This window comes from Amblyomma americanum, chromosome 4 (assembly GCF_052857255.1).
Source record: "Amblyomma americanum isolate KBUSLIRL-KWMA chromosome 4, ASM5285725v1, whole genome shotgun sequence".
NCBI classification, from domain to species: domain Eukaryota; kingdom Metazoa; phylum Arthropoda; class Arachnida; order Ixodida; family Ixodidae; genus Amblyomma; species Amblyomma americanum.
In genome coordinates this window covers 222,719,559-222,741,354 of record NC_135500.1, presented here as the reverse complement: position 1 = coordinate 222,741,354, position 21,796 = coordinate 222,719,559, and the positions used below count along the sequence as shown (strand labels likewise).

The 21,796-nt window shown below is 49.4% G+C and overlaps 1 protein-coding gene across 14 annotated transcripts in view; it reads right to left on the bottom strand.

Moving 5' to 3' along the window:
- Positions 1 to 21,796, bottom strand: part of Synd (protein kinase C and casein kinase substrate in neurons protein Synd) — a 175,812-nt gene that overhangs the window by 42,818 nt on the left and 111,198 nt on the right. For 6 of the 14 annotated variants that reach the window (XM_077663613.1, XM_077663618.1, XM_077663621.1 and 3 more), the window contains 4 exons: positions 13,393 to 13,466; positions 9,670 to 9,750; positions 8,030 to 8,374; positions 4,177 to 4,398 (listed from right to left, as the gene is read on the bottom strand). In XM_077663613.1, coding sequence (XP_077519739.1) covers positions 4,177 to 4,398; positions 8,030 to 8,359 — 552 coding nt within the window. In that variant the 5' untranslated portion in view covers positions 8,360 to 8,374; positions 9,670 to 9,750; positions 13,393 to 13,466. Of the gene's footprint in view, positions 1 to 4,176; positions 4,399 to 8,029; positions 8,375 to 9,669; positions 9,751 to 9,949; positions 10,026 to 10,380; positions 10,453 to 12,687; positions 13,047 to 13,392; positions 13,467 to 21,796 lie in introns of those variants that run through there. The other 8 variants (XM_077663615.1, XM_077663619.1, XM_077663625.1 and 5 more) reach the window with 5 other exon arrangements.

The window sequence follows — 21,796 nt, the reverse complement described above, 5'->3', positions numbered from 1 at the left end:
TTCAGAATGTGTGCAACAAAACTGACCCCTTCCTTTGGCATATTGGCAATAAGTTCGTGATTTTTGAAGTGAAATTTGATATTCCATTTCGGACTGCCAGATTTTTCGGTCGTTTTCGCGGTCCCTAGAGAGTCCGAAAAATTGGTCGTCGACTGTATTGCGACAAATTACTTTCAGTACTAAAAGATAGTCTGACAGAGTAGGTGTGCAAGATTTATCTTTTGACCGGTTTGTTTGCATTCTTGAGTAAGTTGTATTGCATGCTTGCATGTTTTAGTTCAGGCATATTTCTTAATGCTGACTGCTTAAACCTTTGTTATGATGCGTTCCTGCATGCTATTTAAGTGTCATTATACAGTTGAACCCCTCCATAACGAAAGCCCTCAAGAACGAAATTCTCATGGCAATGAAAAATTCTGGCGCCCGCGGCGAACTTTCATAGAGTTCAATGGATTTGCCCCTTCTCAACAGAGAAGAGTTTTTAAAAAGCAGTCCCAGTTTGAGGCAGTGATCTGCAACGTTTTTTCGCCACATCAGCCAGTTGGGAACAGAGAAGTGGCAAAACTGCAGCAGCACACTCACCCGACAAGTCGGGGCTGTTCATTTCTGCGAACAAGCACCGGCGCGGCCATTGCCGTTTACTTTCTGTCGGTTCGGTAATGATGATGATGGCGGCTTTTTTTGCTAGCCCATCTGCCGGCAACTATGCATGCATGTGACATTTCACGTGACTACACCGGCAGCCAACCAGGGAAGCATCTAGGCAGAACAACAAATCCTTCTTTTTCTTTTCGCTACCATGCCTCGTGCACGCCGAATTTGCCCGTGACTTGCTTGCGTCCAGTGTTTTGTATCGATAGCTACATAACGGTAGCATTTCGAGCCTTCAGCATGGCGGCGCAGCCACCCTGTGGCTGCGCCGCCACGCTGTCACGTGGTGCGAAGCAGCTGCCGGCGGCGCGGCACCTTGTCTGATCACATGGTTCGTCACGTGACCAAGTTCCACTCGGCCAGCTGTAGCTATCATGTCAGTCCAGGTTTAACCAGAGCTAAACCACTGCCAATTTTTTTTGGCCTGTCGGAAATATGCCTCCTCTTAAAAAGCGCAAGTTTTTGATACTGCAAGGAAAGTCTGCAATCAGCGCCGAAGCAGCAAAAGGCAGAAAGACTGACATTGCGGAGGAATTCAGTATCCCGTGCAGCTCACTTTTTACGATTCTGAAATCCAAGAACAGCATCATGGTGGCACTTGCAAACTGTGCTCGCACGCAGACCAAGACGGTGGCAACGCCGGTCTACAAAGACGTTGACAAAGCCGTATTCCAGCGGTTCCTCAACAAGAGAGCGAACAAGGTGCCTTTGTCTGGAAGCAGAAGGCGATTGACTTCGTGTGCATTCTGGGGCATAACTTTACGGCGAGCACCGGATGGCTAAGCCGATTTAAAGCACGGCACTCCATAATCGCCAAGGTGTTGTCGGGGGAGTCTGTGAGCGTCAACGCTGAAGCAGCGTCGTCCTGGATGCAGGAAAGTTACGAAAGCATAATGGACGAATACAAGCCCTCTGACATTTATAATGCGGATGAAACTGGTTTTTTCTATGAAATGTTGACATCGAAAACGCTCAACCTGAAGGAACAAAAATGGCACGGCGGCAAGCTGAGCAAAAAGCGGGTGACCATTCTTTGGTGCTCAAACATGGACGGATCCAACAAGAGTCCCCTCCTCATTATCAACCGGAACAAGACTCCACGGTGCTTTAACGGTAACCGAAGGCTTCCGGTCGAGTACACTGCTAACCAGAAAGCTTGGATGACGCGCGCAATATTCTCCAGCTGGCTGGAAGCCTTTGATGCGGATATGCGGTAGCCGGGCAGATCCGCCTGCCTTTTTTTTTTTGGATAACTGCAGTGCCCACCACATCGAAGATGTCCTGACGAGCGTCCGCTTGATTTTGTAGCGATAGCTGCATTATTAGCATTTCGAGCCTTCAGCGTGGCGCCGCTGCCACCCCGTGGCTGGGCCGCCATGCTGTCACGTGGTGCGGAGCAGCTGCCGGCGGCGCAGCGCCGTGGCTGATCACGTGGTTGGTCGCGTGGTTGGTCATGTGACCAGCAGCCACGTGGTGCGGAGCAGCTGCAGCTGCTGGTGGCGCGGCGTACCGGCGAAACCAAGCTGCAACAGCTTGGCGCATGCGCCGTGTCAAGTGGGACGAAGATGAAGAAGGAACGCCCAGTGAAACGGAGCAACGAAAGACTGACTTTGCAATTCAACCGAGCAAGTCCCGCCCGGCCAACTGTAGCTATCGTGTCGCTCCAGGTTTAACCAGAGGTAAACCACCGCCAATTTTTTTCCTCTGAACTGCATATCTGTTATTCAACCTCTTGACCAGGGGGTTAAGAGTGTCAAGCATGCATACCGGGGAAGACTCATCCGGCAGATGTTAAACATCGAAATGAAGCGACCGACGGAAATTGATCTTTTCATGGCACTGGAGATGCTTGCCGGGGCGTGGATTGCTACTTCGGCCACCCTTGTCCAGAAATGCTTCAGGCACACTGGGGCTGGTCAGCACGCCTTGGCAGGACTGGAAGAGTGTTCCTGCAAGCGGTGACGATCTGCAGCCACTAACCAAAGCATGGGACGTGCTTCGCAGTGTCGATGCAATGGTGCCAGACACTGTTGAACTCGATGACTTTTGTGTGATCATGCACGAGGAATTCAGCGACGACGCTATTACCGACAGTGTGCGCAAAGGAAATGAGGAGAGTGACGACGAAGATGGCGAAAACCAAGCACAAGGAAGGCAAGTAAGCTCGCGTGATGTGCTTGACCCTTTTGATGTTTTGGACTTTCCTCGGCGACCATGACAAGGACGATATGCATATCTTATCAAGCTGCGAAGCCCGAGTCGTGAAGCTCCTGCACAGCAATGTGAAGCAGAGCAAAAAAAGCGTTTTCATTAAATTTTAGTTCTGGAAAGTAATGGGCGTGCTTATTTCGCAACAGCGAAAAAGTTTTCCTTCCAGGGCGGTTTCGTTATTGGGGGGTTCGACTGTATTACTACTGAACCATATAAACGCTTGTAAGGGCCACACCCGTGCATGGGCCGCACCCCGTTTTCACAAAGGAAATATTATGGAAAAATAATATCGCTGTAAGGGCCGCACCCAAACTTTCCAGGACTCGCAAGGGAATAGCCTTCGAAATGCACACACTGTGGCCTCTGCAATCAGCTCCACTGCGAGCAACGGAGCATTTGATCGTGGAGGCAACGCATGCTCACAGGAGCTTTCAGGTGCCGCCCACGGATGGCGCCCGAGGCGGCAGCTTATCAACTTTTTCCTCCGTTGCGAGCTCCCGCTACCCATATCAGCATCAGTATCACCAGCTCCACCCTTTTGCGGCTGTCAAAGGCACGGGAGTTGTTGTAGCGTGGTAGTTCGCTGTTGTTGTGGCTTTCGTGTGCTGTCGCCGAGCAACGCAGTTCCAGCACGATAAGGCAAGCACCTTAATAGCTACATGGCTGAGAGTTTGCTGTCGAACACGGCAAGCTTGCGGCGGGCAGGAAATTCGACGTGGCTAAGAAGCGTGTCCGACGATGGTGCAACCAAAAGGATGCACTGAGGAGCACAATCTGTAAAAATCGCGCTTTCCGAGGCAAGCCATGCAAGTTTCCTGAACTGGAAGAAGAGCTGCTCTGCTAAGTGACGGAAGCGCGGAACGGCTACGCGTTGACAGCGAAAATGCTGCGCCACTAGTTGTGGGATGAGCATGCACCAGAGCACAGCACCAGCTCGGAGTCTGAATACTCCGCGAGTGACAACTGAACACAGAATAAATGCCGCTCATTCCCTGATTGTTGTGTTTTTACCTGAAAAAATTTTTTTTCGCACATCGCGTGTATGGGCCGCACCTTGAAAATTGGCTCTCAAATCTGAAAAAAAATAAGTGCAGCCCTTACACGCATTTATATGGTATTCTATTTCTTGCGTGATGTCCCCTCCCCCTCCCCCTCACTCCATGTAATGCTCACATGGACCTTTAGGTAAAATAAATGAAAAAAAAAAAAAGCTTTTACTGTCGCCCCTTCCTTCTCAAAAAAAAAGGTGGCCTGACTTGACTGGGTTACTGCACCGCCACCAACAGGTTCAAAGTGGCAGGGGGGCTGCCTCACCTGGTCTGGTGAGAGAGAGCTGTCGGCACTGGCATTGCGCTCCTGGTTGGTGGCGGAGCGCTCCCCTTTGCAGGCAGCGTGATAGTCACTTCGCGCCTTGTTCACTCGGTCCAGCAGCTTTGCCCAGGGCTTCTGGGCCTTCTTGAAGGCCTCGTCGAGCTCCCGCCGCTCCCGCAGTTGCATCATGGACCGGTGAAAGTTCTCTTTCTGCCAAGTTTTGACCTGCAAGAAAAGCAGCAGCCTGTACTACAAGAGCTCCACAACCACGGTGCTCTCAACAGTGTCTGAACCCTCTTGTGGCATGAAAGAGAGTGCTACTGAAGGCTCCAACCATTCCAAAAAGAGTGTACTTAAAGCTTGAGCACTAACACTGGTTCGAAGCCAGATGAGAACAAATGAATGGATTCAAAAGAATCCACTCACCCGCCCACTTACATCAACATACCCACACCCACACACAAAAATGAAATGTGGGCAGAGAAAGCTAAAAGTATTCAATGCCTGTGAAAACCACACTTAGTGCTAGCCAGCAAAGTTCTGTTATGAAGCACACATTCAAGATGAGCACATAGGTGACAATTTATGGTGGAGGACTTTCAACATGATGTGCCTGCCATGGCACACATTAGGCCTGTCAAGAGCCTTTAACCCAGTTTCTTGGCAGTACCCAACGAACCTTAGGAAACTCCAAGGAAAAAGCAGCACAGACAAAAGGTATTGTGAGGGTGCAATAAACACTGTTATGACAAAACCAGGCATGGTGCCAACATCTCGGTACACATAGAGCAACATGTGCGACATGCATAGAACTGTTGCCTTGACTTGAGAAATTAAAGTTACCGTATTGGACCATTCATTATTCATTTTATTATGAGCTGGAATTATGCACAAGCTACAACAGGACGCTAAACTGAGGTAATTGGTCAAACTGCCTGGCCAAAAATGTACAGTGAAAAAAAAAAAAAATAAAGGATGCAAAACAAAGGAGGACGAATTGCAGCACCCATTCAAAATTCTGTTTTCTCAAGCACACCGCACTGCCAGTGTGTGCTTAAAAGCTGTCCTCCATAATGCTAGGTGCAATCAATCCCTCTCGGCTCATAACAGCTAATAGTCAGCTTCTGAGCTGGTCTGCTATTCCACGTGTGAAAGGCTCCGTGGGCAAGTGCAATATGACCAACACTTCATTGTTATTTTCTTACTGCTTCCTCATATAATTAACTTTTTACTGTTCTGATATAATCCATGCTCGCGGAAGTATTAAATGACACCATGTGCATGTTTTACAACTGGCAGGTCCTTGGGCACCAGGTACCCTGGCAAAACTGAGAGCGAGGCCAAAGGTTAGACAGCAGAGAGCTCTAGGCAGCAGCAAGTGGAACGACAGAACGATACGGGAACACCAACTACGAGTGTTTCCAAGCAAATGACTATCTTAAAGGAACACTGAGGAGAACCCTATCAAATTTTTTTCGTTAGCAAGATCTGATAGTTCGGCATTTCATGGCTTTGTTGCCGCTTGTCCGGCAGCCAAAGATGCATTTATTTCAAAGCAATTTGGATTCGAAGTTGCAAAAGTTTTTCCCGCCGCTCCGATTCAAACTCGAGAACTCTTATGACGTCACAGGACGGAGTGATGTGAAACGTGACAAACGGAGACTCCGTGATTTCTGGCCGCTAGCGGTGCGGTCTAGCAGCTGCCGAAATGAAAGCTACCGCCGCCGCACGTTGAAGGCATCTATCGGGGGTCGCTACCGTCGCTCCGTTTACGTTTGCACCGGCGTCTTGCCAGCGTTGCGATGGATCCCGTTCCCGAACCCGACGACGTAGTTCTCGCAAAATCTCCGGCCTGCATTTCAGCGACCTCAGCCCCACAGAGCGTGCGATGCTTTTGAGGGAGCACGGCTAGGTTAGGCGCCAGCGGGTTGTTTCCCCCTTCCTCAGTGAGCAGCCATTGCAAACTAAATATCATAATCCCAGTGCGGGGAGTCGCGAGGCGCCGGGACAAAGTCGGCGCGTTGCGCCCATCGGAGGCTGGCCGGGGCTTTGGGGCCAACGGATTGGGATTCCTTGAATGGCACGGTTGCAAGGGCCAAGTCATTTATTTATTTTATTGCCACAAAAAACGGATAGGTGCTCAAGGGTGGTCGCATTTAAAGTGGGCGCCTTGAAACTAAAGCCGACGGACGACGCTTCAACGGCTTCCGCTAGATCCAACGGGTCCACTGGATCGGGCTCTCTCGCCCACTTGCATGTACCTTCAGATGTGTACCGTGAATGGATCAAATTAGCTGAGAGCTCGAAAAGAACAGTTCCGCCCAACTGCCGAAGTTATTGAATTACGTCACAACGCGCACCTCGCCGCGGAGCCGAATCAGTCTGGCCGGGCCGGCGGCGGCTGGCGCACTCGGCGCGAAATACAGACCTGCTCCAAGTATCCCCGCCAGTGCGGTCAGAGTGCGCCGAAGCCGCCGAACGCGTCGGCGGTCAAGCGCAGTGTAGGGTCGCGCTTTGGCCGACGTGATGGCGCCGTGCAGCGCGCGCGTGTTATGCCGGAGCATAAACGCGCCTTAACAGAGCCTGCGCTTAACCGCTAACCAACATATTCGGTGGTGGCATCTATGGGAGCCACTGAAACCCCCCGCCCACTCACTGAATAAAAAAAAAAATCCTATGCCGAGGTTCGGAATCGAACCAGGGCCTGTGATGTTTGAGGCGGATACGCTACTACTCCGCCACAACGGCTCAAGCAGCGATTATCAATAAAGGCGCATCTAGTGAATGCACTCTCATGCAGAAATCTCCGCGCTTTCGCTACGTATATCCTGGCCTAACAGAGCTAGGCCATCAGCAATTTTTCTGAACTGCCTTGTACCTTGTCTCCCGTCCCTAATAAACGATTTCCGTTAGCTAGTTTGAAGTTGACCGGCACAGCCGGGAATGTTTCGCTGGGCGAGCGTGCGAAGACACAAGTGCTGCCTTGTACGATTACCGACCATCGTGCCATCATAGTTTTTCATCGACCGTGGCGATCATCTGACAAGCCTTAACAGGCTCCTTCAAAGGTTAACTAGCACTGGAACCGGCACTTAGAGTTCCTCTTGCTGTTCGGCGCTTGTAAATCGAGGAGCGTCAAAAACAAAACCACGGGGCACGCAAAGCTCATATACGCGAAGCGCCTTAACAAAACGAAACTCTCCTGGCCGCCTGTGGTGCCGCCAAGCATCGGTTTTCTTTGCTTCCAACATTCAGGTTGCCTTTTGTCTGCCTTTTTTATGTGATAAAAGTGCACTATCGGTTTTAAAACAAAATTTACTTCAATATTGAACCGCGCAATCTTCCTTTGTCAGCCTCAGAGATTCCCGCCACATGTAGGAAGGAAAATTCCTCCAAGGTGGCGTCTCTTGTCCTACGACGTCACCACGCTTGTACTTGCGAGTTTGGCCTGTGGCGGCGATACCTGTATTTTGGTTCTTGCTATTTTCTACCTTACAAGAGCTTTGTTTTCAGTAAGAGTGGCGTTTTTGTGATCAGGAGCTGGTATTCTATCGATACAAGCCAAATTCAATTTCTCCTCAGTGTCCCTTTAAGCACTACTCCTTACGGACAGTTAGACTTTTTTGCAATAACTTGGTTCAGTAAACAATGGTCAATTGTCACATTAGTACATCTAATGCCATGGCAAACTACACGCAATGCCATTAAAGAAAAATGAGACGCATTGCTGGCAAACAACAGCTGTGAGTTTTATTTTCGAAATTATGCTGTCTTCCACTTGCCAGCTGATACAGTCATGCGTAATTCCTGTTTGCTTATTGCACATCAACTGCTTGTACAAAGAAAGCGACAAGACCTGTGGGACGACTTCGTTGAGCAGCCGGTCACGGACACGCAGGTGCATCTCGGAGGTGCGGTCTGCCTCGAGTAGGGCCCCTTTCCAGGCGGCCTCAGTGGTGCCATACTCGGGGCCCTTGTCGATCTGTTCGGCCCACTTGCGGGACCAGGCACGCAGGCCCTTGGCATATGCCTTCTCCACCTCCGACCGCTCCTGCACTAGCTGGATCAGCTCACTGCACAGCCGGTGGCCATCCTCGGTGCGCTTGCTGGTGCGCTTGTAGTTACCGGGCTCCCAGAAGCTGTCGCTGCCCGCCACCAGCAGCGCCTCGTCACTGTGCTGAGACATGCTGACCACCGTCCCCTGTGCATGCACGATTGAAACGCAAACACCACTGCGGTTGAAGGTTGCAATCTATTTGGGACAGTCCACAGTTCTGTACGGTGTGCTTGGCAGTTTCTCAATGGTACCAAAATTCCCGAAGGCAGCGCAAAGGGTGACACACAAAAGAAACACTTAAAGCATACAGGCACTGATAAAACATACAGCTCCTGTATGTCTTAAGTGCCTCTTCTGTGTCTTGTTCTTTAAGCTATCTCCTGGAATTTCATTATGCTCAACCACCAAGTCCAAGGCCAAATTTTAACAAAGTCCCAATGGTAAGCCAGACTTAAGAAAACAAAGACATGCTTAACACCCACCCCAGTGCAGCAGTTTAACTATGAACGAAATCCGCACAATAGTTCCAAAATTTTGTCCCCAAAAGAAAAAGTTGCCTTTGTGCAGATAAAAACCAGGAACCACTAGCAGACTAAAAAGGACAACTGTTCAGTGAAATGAGCAAATCAGTGTGGCTCAAAGATCACAGCGCTTGAAAGCAGCAATCTAGAACTTCAAGAAAGACATTAATACAAAACTGTATTAATTGTAGTCATTCCCTTGTACTGTAGTTCGAAAATTTGTGTTACAATACCAAAAAACTGGCTGTGTGCCCTGGCTTTGTTTATCTGGCTACTCCATCCACATACAACTGAAGATTTCAGTATTGGCAGGAAAATATTGTTACTCTAGCAGAAGCATAATACTCAAGACACTTAAGAACCTGTGCACATATCCATGCACACACAAAGAAATGCTGAATTCTAAAAATACAGCAATTCAGTATGAAGTGAACCTCCAATAGACTTCTAAGTAATCTTGTACTGACCCATATTTGCACTCGTTTAAACATTAGAGTGTCTTAAAAGCATACAACTATCACTAAAAGCTACTGCAAGATATTCAAACCTGCACTTCCAGACCAAATAGCCTCAATGAAAAGTTTATGACCATGAAAGAGCTATGTACAAATGCTCAGGCAGCAGAAAAACAAATTTTATTGCACAAAAATGACAAGGTGCTGTTCAAACATAATGAAAGTGATAAAGAAGACAGAAATTTGGCAGAAAGTCTTGTGCAAATAAGGTTTGTAAAATTTACTCCAGGCTTTCAATAACAGTGTTTTCTCTTATTTGGTGTGCAATTTTTTTACTAAGTTCAATAGGCATAATTTTTTCAGTCAGAAGATGACCTTTCCCACAAAGCATTACCAGTCATTACTGGGCAAACAAAAACATGACACATGTGTTAAGTGATGCAATCAAGAGTGCTGTTCTCACCAGTTCTTAAGCTTCACAACAATGACCCAGTGGAAACTCTGCCAACATCTGCTTTGTCAGCCCCTTACTAAAGAGTCAGCTCTGGAAAAAAAAGAAGAAAAAGTGAAGAGCAGAATGTCACAAAAGATACACCTGCACGTAAAAGCCCTGAACTTCTGCACAAACCAAAGTAGTCAGTTAAGCAAACACCGCAGAGAAGACAAGCGATTATATTGTAACAAAGGTTCTTCATTTTAAAACTAATGCACGAGTGCAGGATTAGTACAGTACCTCTACTTACATATCAATGTTGACTGCATATACCGCATTTCAGCACAGCAGCTACATGCACATGTTGTACCGTAACATGTCAAGATCTGAAGGCAAAATGATTTAAAAAACAAACATATCAACGTTGACATACACTAACAGCAAAGACAGAACTGCACCATACACAGAAACAACACCACAATATCATGGGCACCTAAAATAACATTCAAAGTATTACTGACAAGTTTGACAACAAAAGCTAACTATGTTGATATCCACTGAAGTCAAAGGTGAGATTCCCTCAGAGAACGGAAGAAAATAGAACACCGAGACCAAGCATAGTACAGCTTCGCAACCTAGATGGCATGCTAAGAATGCAGAAATGTGGCCGAATGAACATGAGGCTTTGAAGAAGTCAGGCATTCAAAAACGCATTCACTTGGGAAACAATGAGACTCACACCTTATGATGCGTCCATAGGCCGCCCCTTTTGCACAAAGGAAGCTTACCACTCCAGAGACAGACACCAACACCCTGGCCCGTGATGAGTGTTACCACTGAGGTTCCCTATCAGACAGAGGGTAATGCCAAGAATTCTCCAGATAAAGCCCACAATGGCTTATCAGAAGCCTAGACCTGCATTTCTTTTTATCTGTTGCAGCACAAGAGAAGACTGATATCCTGGCAAGCCTTAGTGTCAACTGAAGGCAACAAAAGAAAAAACTCCAAGCACACTATCAGGCAGCATTGTGAAGTGGGTGCTTTATGCAGAGACTACTAACAAAAAAATTTACCACATTTCAACAAAGGCCAAAAGTTATAAAAGAATACACACTTGTTAAGTGTGAAGAAATTGAAGGAGCATTTAGAGGGACACTTTCTAAGCAACTGAATAAACCAAGTAGTTATAATGTTGCCTTAATTACATTTAAGACGTAAGCCGCCGCAGTGGCTCAGCCACTGTGGTGCTCACCTGCTGACCCATAGGACAAGAGGTCGATCCCGGCCGCGGTGGTCGCATTACAATGGAGGCAAAATGCTAGAGGCCGTGCAATGTGTGAGGTCAGAGCACGTTAAAGAACCCCAGGCAGTCGAAAGTACCCGAAGCCCTCTGCTACGGTATACCTCATAGCCTGAGCTGCTTTAAACCTCAAAAACAAAGCCAAAACAAAAGCTGTGCTTCCTGCATCGAAGCAGTCATTTGCTGTTTTCAGATGATCCTACACTTGAGCTTTATATGCCTTGCAGGACCTGCAATCGGCCTAATAGAAACCGAGCATCTGAAGTGATTTTGAAAAAACTCACAGGATGGTTATGAGTGTGCAACATGAATGTGAGCATTAAAAGTGGTGCGACAGCAAAGAAATTATCACAGGCATATTCTGTACCCATCCTTGGCTGGTGGTGGCTTTTGAAGCAACCACTTCCCGCAGCCGAAGTGGATGCCCAAGCCACTAGGTCACCTGTCAGAGTGGAGAGGTTCACTCCATGTTTCCACTCGCCACACGAGGAAGGTGGCACTGCAGACTCTCTCCAACTTCTTGCCTTATAGTGGAGGGGATTTCCCTTTTCACTTTGTTACCTGCCAATTGAGGCAGGTAGAGCTGCGGACGCCAGCAACAGCATGGAAATGAGGATGAGTCAAGATCCAACGCTAAAAAAATTTGGCTGTGGTTTAGCTTTGGTTAACCCTAGTTGAATTGCGGAAGCTTCGTTTCCTCGGCACGTCGTCTACGCAGCGTCTCATTCCGACGCTCTCGAAAACTCAAGCCGGTCTCTTCCGCAGTTGAAGAGTCACTCCGGGGCGTGGCACGACTTCTAGCCGCATCTTTGGTACGACGCTTCTCGAGTCGTGCGGCGCGTTCTTCTGGCGTCTCTTGAGCGCGTTGTCTCTTCCTCGCTTCGTTCTGTCGTTGTTGCGCCTCTTTCGCGCCCTCCATAACGACTACAATTCACTGAGGCGAAGCGCATATATAATACCCCCCGCGAGGCGACACCTCTCCCTCTACCCCACCGGAGCGCATCTGGTGGAGCGAGCGGCGACGGCACTGCAGCGGCGTCGATGGCGGCGCCATCTGTTGGATTGCGGCTGCGGCGTTGCTAGGCAACGGCGGCTCAAGGCCGTTCGTCGGCCACGGCATACGGCTGAAGTGCGCGACGAGCCGAAATGGCTCGCTGGCTGGCGTAGTAAAGCTTTCGCTTTAAAAATCAAGGTGATCGAGAGACCGGATTCCTCTCCAAGTCAAATTAAGACGGACTTCATTGCAAACCGGAAGCATTGCAAGAAACTGTTGAGGGTCTTTGTCCTACTGGCCCGCCTTCATAATTTTCTCCACTACATTTGTGGATGATGCAAGCCCATCTTCTAACACGTTTTTAAGGTCACCATATGTATTTTAGCTTTAAGGTTGCCAGCCTAGGTAGTAATGGATCCAGGTGACAGCATTACTGGGCTCCCATTGACACCCACCACTAAATACAGCACAAGCGACGTTTCAGCCCATAAACAAAAAAGGCTGAAAGAAAACTGCACAGTTAACCCACAGACTGCCACTTGCTGAACCTACACATATACATGCTCATAAAAAAAAGCTGTACCACTGGCACAATTGGCTTTGGAACCAATGTTCTTGAATACGAAAGCGTGTCTGAGTTCATCTCAGGCACAGAGTAAAAAGGCAGGAGGAGGAGAGAAGAAAGAATAGTCACGAGCCCAAAATGTGCAGCGCCTGCAGGAATCGTGCAACGATCGAGACCAGGCCATCTAACCTCGGATGGGGGGAAGGAGTGCACTCATCACGCCATCGGCAGACGTCTCTATCGAGCGGTCGTCGCAGGGCCTGCTACAAACGGCCACCACAGGCAACGAGCAGCGCGCGAGAGCAGCACCGGCGTTCACACGCTGGGGTGGGCGTAGATCGCAGGAAAGGTGGAGGCAGGGGCAGTGTGCTGCGTGTCGTGCGCGACTCGATCAAGAGGAGGCCCGCAAGCGAAAAGCTCCCCATACAGGCGACAGAGCCGACCGTGCACCTTCCTTTTATCCGCCCACGTTCGTACCTCCGGCAAAACAAAGGTAACGGGGGTGGGGAGGCGTATACGGCAGACACAGCAACGCGCCGACGGACTACAGCAGCGGGCGGCAGGAGCGCGCATGTGCAACCTGCCGTGGAGCCGATGGGACAATGCCCGTCAAGATCAGCTGTTCGCGGCTTGCGTAAACAGGCTGCGGCCTGCCAGGAGCTATATTTGCGCCGCGCGTGCAGCGCAGCGAAAGAAAGGAAATGTGTTCGCTTCTGGGAGGTCCATGCTGGTATCGTGACTTCAAACTGGTCTCCCGGCGCTGCAGCTGCAGCATGGCTCTGACAAAAACACGGTACGAACTGCAATGCATGACAGGGAGCGTCTTTAGATCATGCAAGGGGCGGCAGCCAGCAGGGACAGCCAATAACGGCACCGAAAGTATACCTTACTCACGTAGGATAGCCGCTGAAGACAAGTTGCCATGAGTATCCTAGAGCATGACAGCAGGCCAGCGACGGAAGACAGTACTGAAAGAAGCCAAAGGCACAGAAGCGGACGAAGGGTTAAAACTCACGCTGCAGGTAGCATACTTTGACACGAACGCCACACGCAACAGGCGAACGCATGAAAGGCACAGCAGCGCAATTACTCTGAATGACCCAAGCGCGGGCAAGCCTGCCTGCAAGATTACGCGCGCGGAGTGCAAGAAAAAACAAACGCGCGATAAGGGCACGCCCACGCAAGGAGGCGCATAGCGATCGCGCCAGGAATTCCAAAGTGCGTTTATCATCTCCGAGGGAGAGAAAGGCGGAGGAGTTCCAAACGGTGTCGTCGCGCAACGTCGCTGCGGGAGACGACGCGCTTTGTTGTACTGTACATTCACGGGAGCCGAGTTGGACCAGTAGCAGCAGCCAACCCTCTTTTCACAGCTCTCTTGAAAGCCCTGCCGCTTGCGGGCACTGTCCCCTTTTAAAGGGTATTTAATCTGGTGCCGCCTTTAGAAAACAAACGAGGAGAATGACAGCGCAAGAGAACGACGACATGGGCCTAATGGGGGCGTTTCCTTCTTTCATACTTTCAGCAGTACCGCGAGCAGGAGAGCGGCGACCACTGGTGGAGTGTGTAACCAGAGGTAGTGCGCGAAGGAAAGAAGAACCAAGACTTGGGCTACATACCTTTCCTAATCAGCACACACCAGATGATTGGTTTTGGTTTTATGGAGTTTAACGGGAGACGCGGGTCCTGAAATTATCACTTTTATTATTACACATATCGTAATGAAACTGTGTGTATTTCTTCTTCCTGTTTTCAAAAACACAATGAGTTCCAGTATATCTCGATTAGTTCCCAGATTATAGAAAAATAACTGAAGCCTAATTTAATTCTTACTGGTCGTTAAGACACTTTTTCGTTTCGATTGAAATGAGGCTGTAGTCAAAGACCTGCCATCTGGAGCTATGCCAAGTATATTGTTGTTGAATACATCGTCATATAAAAATGTTAAATTTGTCCAAGCACCATAATTATGAAGTGTAGTTAGGTTCAGGCGTAGGCTAATTGGTGTCTTCGGGCGAAAAGGAAAGGGGTGAAAGTAGGGTCACGACATCACATAAGACTCGATAGTAATAGCATGTTCACTGTCTGTTTCTTTATCCCGTTCACTTGGCCACATTTGAGCTATTTTCTGCTTAATGAGGCATCTGTAGTAAGGAATGTAATTAATATACACATGTCCCATATTTTCGGACGCAGATATCAATGGCTCGGCACCCAACAAAATGTTATTTGCGGGCCTCTATTCAACGATTGCATGACGCAAACCAGCAACGTGATGAAAGCAGCGTTTTTCTGTGCACCGGAAAGGGCTGAGACAGGTCGTTCAGGTGCGTCGTCCTCAGGCGGAGCCCGCTTCGAACAGAACACTGCATCGCCGCTGCATTATTCGACGCGATAGCTTGCTCCAAATGATTGTATTCGCTTTTATTTTGCGTTCTCTCACCCCTGTGTAACGTTATAGTGAGAAATAGTAATCGTTAGTGACGAATTTGTTGGTGTTAAGCCTACCAATGCAAGTACGGCGTACACTGTCGTCACAGCAACGGCACCAGGCAAAGTACTTCTCCAACCTTGTACCGTAATTTACATTTTCATTTGATGCAATAGATTCACGCTTAAAAAAAACAAAACAGAACGCATCCAAAACAGAAAAAAGTCTTCGAGACCGGCCGTGACAGAGCTCAAGAGCTTTGACTTGCTGTCAATAGATGGCGCCTCTCGCTTCACCACTGGTTTGTTGTCGCTACTCTGCGTCTATTCACGGCAAACGAATGGCGCACGAAGCTTCCGCTTCATCTGAAGATGCCCGCGCCACAAAAGTTAAGCAATGAAATGCGCCAGATTTTCAGATTGCTTCCGTGTTTACGTCAGAGAGCGTCTACGTCTGACTTCAGAGAGCGCGGGAGGTTCAAACAGGTTAATGAGTTTGGTCCAAAGAGCCTTTCTCCGCGGTCTCCGGTGCTGAGAGCCGGCTGGGAGGCACCCCCTCCTAACTGCTGCGTCCAGACCGTGAGGCGCCATGATGACGGGAACAAAGTTCATTTATTCATTCGAAAAGCAGTCGCAAAGAATTGGCATTCCGTGTTTTTTTTTATTCAATCAGTAACTTTTATCTATGTGGACTTAAACACAACGAAAAATAAATGCATTTGCGAGAGTTACAACTGCGCGTTCCGGCCGAGATGGCGCTGCACGTGGCAAACAAACAAAAAAAAAAGTGAAAAGCAGTTCTTGAATGTAGTGTTTCTTCGGTTATGAGACTTTAGTGCTGCCGAAAAGTGACCAGATATATGAAACAAAGACATTTTAATTTCTTTATTTTTATTATAATTTCTCTACCCGACCGTAATGGCGCTGCAGTCAATGAACACAAGCTTGTCGCCGATGCGCAGAGGAAACCACTCTTGTAGAAGTCACTGGTGTATGTACGCGTCCGTATCGTTGGAGCCCACTATTCTGAAGCTCTCTATTAACTCGCGAAGCTCCTCCGGAGCGCGCCAGACGACAGCCGCGCCGTACGGGATGTCAGTAGTAGTAGTGGTAAGTGGTTTATTAAAGTAATAATAAAAATGAAGGAAAAGATTTTTGCTAGCCCGGAATCTGCAATCGATACTTAAGAACCCGAGCTGGGGCAGCGGAAATAAAGGGTAGCAGGCAGAATGGAGAAATGAAATGAAAGAGGTGCGGGGACAGGAAGAGAGGATAGGGCGGAGAGGTAATATACACAAAATTTAGATATGTACAGGTTGCGCGCGTGATTAGTTCACGATGAAACAAACACACACGCGCACAACACTATGCAGGACGGAGCGCAAAAGACGTTTTTCGTGACAGCCGTCGAAGAGTCGGCCACGCTCGAGTTCCGAAAAACAGCACATCCGCAGCGCCCTTGAAATGGCCGAGAGGGACATGGACGGATGCCCCGCCGCTGCTCTACGCATGTGGACACCCTCCCCTCCTATGGGCCACATTCCAAATCAGGCAGGACACAAGGATGGGCCAACCTATTGTTAAATCTACCGATGAGCGCGTGTTCAGTGCTCAACTATACAAAGTGGGCTCATGTTTGCCTGCACGAAATAACAAAATGAACTTATGGATCTGTCGACTTCGCACATCACAACGCGAATTGCACCTGCAATGTGTGTTGTGGGCGTTAAAATATTCTACTATAGTATAGTGCGGTTCTGGAAGCTCATCTGGTTTTGTTTATGGGGGTTTAACGTCACAAAGCTACTCAGGCTACGAGGGACGCCGTAGAGAAGGGCCCCGGAAATTTCCACCACCTGGGTATCTTTAACCTGCCCTGACATCGCACAGCACACGGGCCTTTCGCCTCCATCGTAATTCGATCGCCGCGGCCAGGATCGAATCCGCGTCTTTCGGGTCAGCAGCCGAGCGCTATAACCACTAAGCCACCGCGGCGGCGCCACTAGTTTATCAAATAATATGGTCCGAATAGACACAGCTTCAAGGATGCTGACCTCCCCATGTCATTGATCTGGCTACTATTAATGCCTCACCACCTGACGACGCGCGACCGTCGCAGTTGTATTGGCGGAATACAGCATACTGCTTCAAAAACGTCTGTGTTAGACGCATTTAGATGCGTCTCCTGTACACAGAGAAGCTTCGGTTGGAATTCTGAGATTGCTTAATTAGGCCCTTATGTGCTCCTTGGGATTCTTTATGTCATCAAGGTTACGTAGCAGGCCGCTGGTATTTCACCGTATTATTTGTGTAGCCATAAGTTGCAGCGACCGACCTAGAGAGTTTCCAGAAACACGACGGAGGCCCGCTCGCCGCCACGACATTCGTCCAACGACGACCGGTCCGTCACAAGCTCAGCAAAAAAAGTACTAAAAACATACGGGGAGGCAAACTCAGGCACGCGGTCCGGACGACCGCTGGCAGGGGTGAAGCGCAGCCACGGAGATGAACCGAACTACGCAGATCCTGCAACACTCAACAGCCTCGCCACGCTGCAGGCGATGCCCCTGGAGGGCAATCCAGCTTGCCGGAGGAGGAAATCCGACTGTCCGCACAGTTACGTGGCCGCCGTGCAATCGACATCCAAGTGCGCGCGCTGTCGGCTGACCTCCCTACAGCGTGCCATTTACACGCCTTGTTGGATGAGCTGCGACGGCAGTCGCTCGGTGGTAGAGCAAAAATGTTTACCGCAGCTGAGACTCTCACCAGAGTATTGATTGAGGCGGATCTGAATGCGTACTCTGACCGCCTCCCGGGCTTGCCATGGAGTTCTGGATGACCGCCGCAACAACTCTTATGGTGTCTTCGACTGTGCGCTCTGAGAGGCGACCGCACGTTCGGCTGGTCGAAACCGGCCGCTCCGACAACATTCCGCTGGTTCTTTCTGAGCGCTCGCCTCCAGCTCAGAGCGCCCTGACGCTCTCCGAGAAAGAAGTCGGAGCGGCTCCGAGATGAGTTCACGTGACAGAGCCACTTCCGCCATTTCGCGAAAGCCGTGCAGAAGCAAGTGTAGGCTGTTGACGCAGTCACGCTTGCTGCGTTGTGTTTTGCGGGTGCCGCGCTGTGTGAGGCAAAATGTTCAAGAAACGCCGGATAAGCATACCCTAGGAACGCGGTCTGTGTTGCTGTCGCATGACAACAGAGATTCCAGCAGCTGCTCAGACGAGGACGACAGTGCTGTCCACAAGGCGATGTTCGAAAAATGAGCGTCCCGTGGGACGGAAAGCCGCGGTAGCGATCGATACAGGCTAAGCGGCGACCGCGATGCAAACTGTGCAACCACATGCGGCTAAAGGTAATCAAGGGACATTATTACTGTTGACATCAGCAGCGGTGCCGCGTCATGGTTCCGGAAGTTACGTCCTCCTGCACTTCCGCTCTGAAAACTCGCTGACCATTCGGCTTGACTGCCAGATCCTAACCGGATCGCGGGGGCGACCACTCGAAGGCACCATTAGAGAAACGCACAGCGACTTAGAAAGTAAGGCTTACAGAGTGCGGGAAGCGCTTCAGGCTCTACCGAGATAATTACAGGACCCTGTGGGATACAGGCACACGCGACGGCAGCAGAAGTGGCGATCAATGCCAAGCTCAAGGAGTGGCGTTAAAAAGAGGAGAAACGCGGAAAGAGCGGTATCCAACCGTTCGAGGAAAGGACGCGACCTCTGTGCGAACGTCCTCTGAATCAGCCAGCGGCCTCATGTGCAAGCGCACGCAGAAGCTTTCGGGAGACGGAAACAACGTAAAGGCCCAATTTCCTCGCAGATGAGGGGTGCACTTGGCAGACTGGCCGGGGATCAGGTACAAAGCAATTATTTCCACGTCCAAAAAACTGCGGGCACCCGTACGCATAAAAAAGACCTTGCTCATACCACTACAGCAATGGTTGGAGCGCTTTAACACAGAACGTCAGAATCTTATGCAACCTAATTGCTTTCGTAACAGCCCAAAGTTGCACCGTGGGCGATGACTATGAGGCGTTTTCGACCACCTGGGCTTCTCTACCGCGCACCTTAACCTCGACGCATGAGCGCGCTTGCTGCACGGAAAAGCGTGTTAAAATCGCTTTCGCTTGTAGCTTAACGCCCTTCACGCTGAGTTTCGTTTTTACGAAACTGTCAAAACGGGAAGCTGCAGCAGTTTTGCAAGCATGACACACCATCAATGTTGCCGCGCGTGGCAGGCGAACGCAGAGCACATACAAAAAAGCAAAAATTTCGCGGCGCAGCGCGAAAAGAGTTGTTTGCACGCAGCAAGTGATCAAACGAAGTGTAGACATAAATAACCAGCACCTCGCGATATGCGTTAATCCGTTTCCTATCTAGTCACAAGGAGATCCACGCACGTCGGATTGCAAAGCGATTAAGCCTTGTAGCGGATACAGTCGCGGTGGACTTGCAACACACGTAGCGCTGCCGGAACTTCCTTCACGGAGCAGCGGCGGTGCAGTTACGCGCCTACAGCAGCCAGTTCGAAGCGGGGAGCTCACGGCGCATTCCACTGTTATAAAGGCACAACCGCCGGTATACGCTGCGGGTCGTGCTCACAAAAGCAACTGTGTACACCCCACGCTCCAGCGCTCGCGGACCCGGCAATTTCGTCTGAATACGAAAAAAAAAAGCCCGCTCCATTCTTTGACGCCTTTCTTCGCGTGCCCTTTACTCGCTCCATGTGCTTTGCCAACGGTAATCACGCAGCCAGCGGTCAAAATGAGAAGGTTGACGCGCAGTTCAAGTGAGACGTTCGGCCGGTTCTGTGTGCTCTATCGAGGTTTTGCGCAGTCCGGCTCGCCCAATCCCGAAAGTTAACACCCGCGCCTGGCGACCTTGCATGGGGAGAAAAAAAAATTAAAAACAAGAGAAAAATATTTGCGCATTTACTAGCCTTTTTTTCTCGGTAGTTGAACATACAATAGCAAGCAAGCATGTGCACGCGGGGATGGTGAAAATCGAGGCACCCGCAGCCATGGGTGCAGCCACTGAGTTGGCGTGACGCTATACCTAACACTAGAACACGCGAAAACATATCGGCAAGAAAACACTTGCGCAGCTCAAGGTGACGGAGCTTACAGCTGCCTTCAGGGAGCCGAGAGCGCCCCTGCCAGGTCCAAGAAGAACGGCGAAAGACAAGGGACCCGGGTGGAGTCCCTAACATCGCTCTCACTTCGCCATCCATCTTCTAGCCGTCCCGATTAGCGCTGCTGGTATAGCGACTGCTCCGCAGAGGCGGTACGTTGCAGCCACTGGTTCGAACACCGGTCCAGAACCAACTTTTTTTCAAGGACCAAGTTCCTGTAAGGGTTCCATGGCTTTCCCTAACAGCCGTATGGCAACGCCTGGGTGGATGCTAATGAAAAATTACACCCTTATTACAAATACACCCCACTTTGGGGGATTTCCATCCACATAAGAACTCTATCTGTTGTAGATAAGGTATGTGCGCGCACTGAACTTTTATTATCTGCAACGTGCCCGTGATTGAAGACCGAGCAAAAAGGGCCAAACCTGGGTTCTTTATGCTGTGTCTCGCGTCAATTTAAAATGCTATTATTCGCTGTTCAGTAAGAAAAATTGCATTCATATATCGCCTCTGTTCTATTCCGATACAAATATGGCTACTTTTGTCTACCTTTGGCTTGAGCTCTGGATAAAATCTGCTCAAGCCCCGGAGTAGATTCATATCACTAAAAATTGAGAACACTCACGGTCCCTCTTTGAAAGATTCCACGTTCTAGCAGTTTCGAAGATTCTAACCGAGGTTTCAATCCCTTCTAGTGCCTAACCTCAGGACCTCCGGTGCGGCGTTTAAAAGCCTCCTCCCACTATTAACAGCCTGTGCAGGGAACACACCTCCGTTACCAACAGTAAGCATTCCGTGTATTTAGGGCCCTTCATTTTCGGGTAAAACTCCGATTTTGCCCGATTTCTGCACCCAAAGCGAATTTCTTAAAAATCGGCTTAAACCAGATTTATACCCCAAAAGAAGCCGTCTTGGAAACTTGGTTTCCATGCGGACAGAGCTGAAGGCAGTGCAAGCAAATGAGCGGACATGACGTGCGTACATCCAAAGGGGCGTTTTTCAATGAAGTGGCGATTTTTAAACTTTTTCGAAGGCTTTTCACTCACGACGGCGCTTAATTTGAAGCCACGTGCGAACAGTGTACGTTTCGAAAGTGAAAAGTAAGGCTCATTGGCAGCATTGAATCAAACAAGCGCTGCCCAGGCTAGCGGAGTCTGCTGCTAGGCTCTTCTGCGTTTAAGCTGAATAATGTTGTCGCAGTGAACGAAGGAAGGTGGGCGTCTCACGGAGGCAGAATTGCTTCGCAGTAGATGAGAATGTGCCTCCTGATTTTATAGAAGCTCTTCAGTGCAACCTGCTATTTCCATACTTACAAAACAACGTGCAAAACAGAGAATTTTAAGTACCGCATGAAAACGAGCGCTTATAGTGAGACAAAATATATCTTGTTTGATAACCCAATTTGCACCCGAATTTCAGCTAAAAAAAAATACTGCCAGATTTTTACTCCCCCCCTCCCTCCCTTCCAAAAAAACAAAAAAAGAAAACAAGGGCCCTATACGTATATTTAGTGATCGAAATCTACTCCGAAACTAGGCCACCACACCCTGCGCCTAAAAGGAGGACAACTTACTCCCTTTTTACTCCCATACAGGCTCATTCGTGTTCAGAGTAAGATGAGCCCTTTTGTTTACAGTGGTTATCCGCGGCTCACGTAACGCGACGACGGGAGTGCAGGTTTTCCTCGCGGGAGGCAATCGCTACGATACGCTCGCAGAGGCGTTTCAAAGGC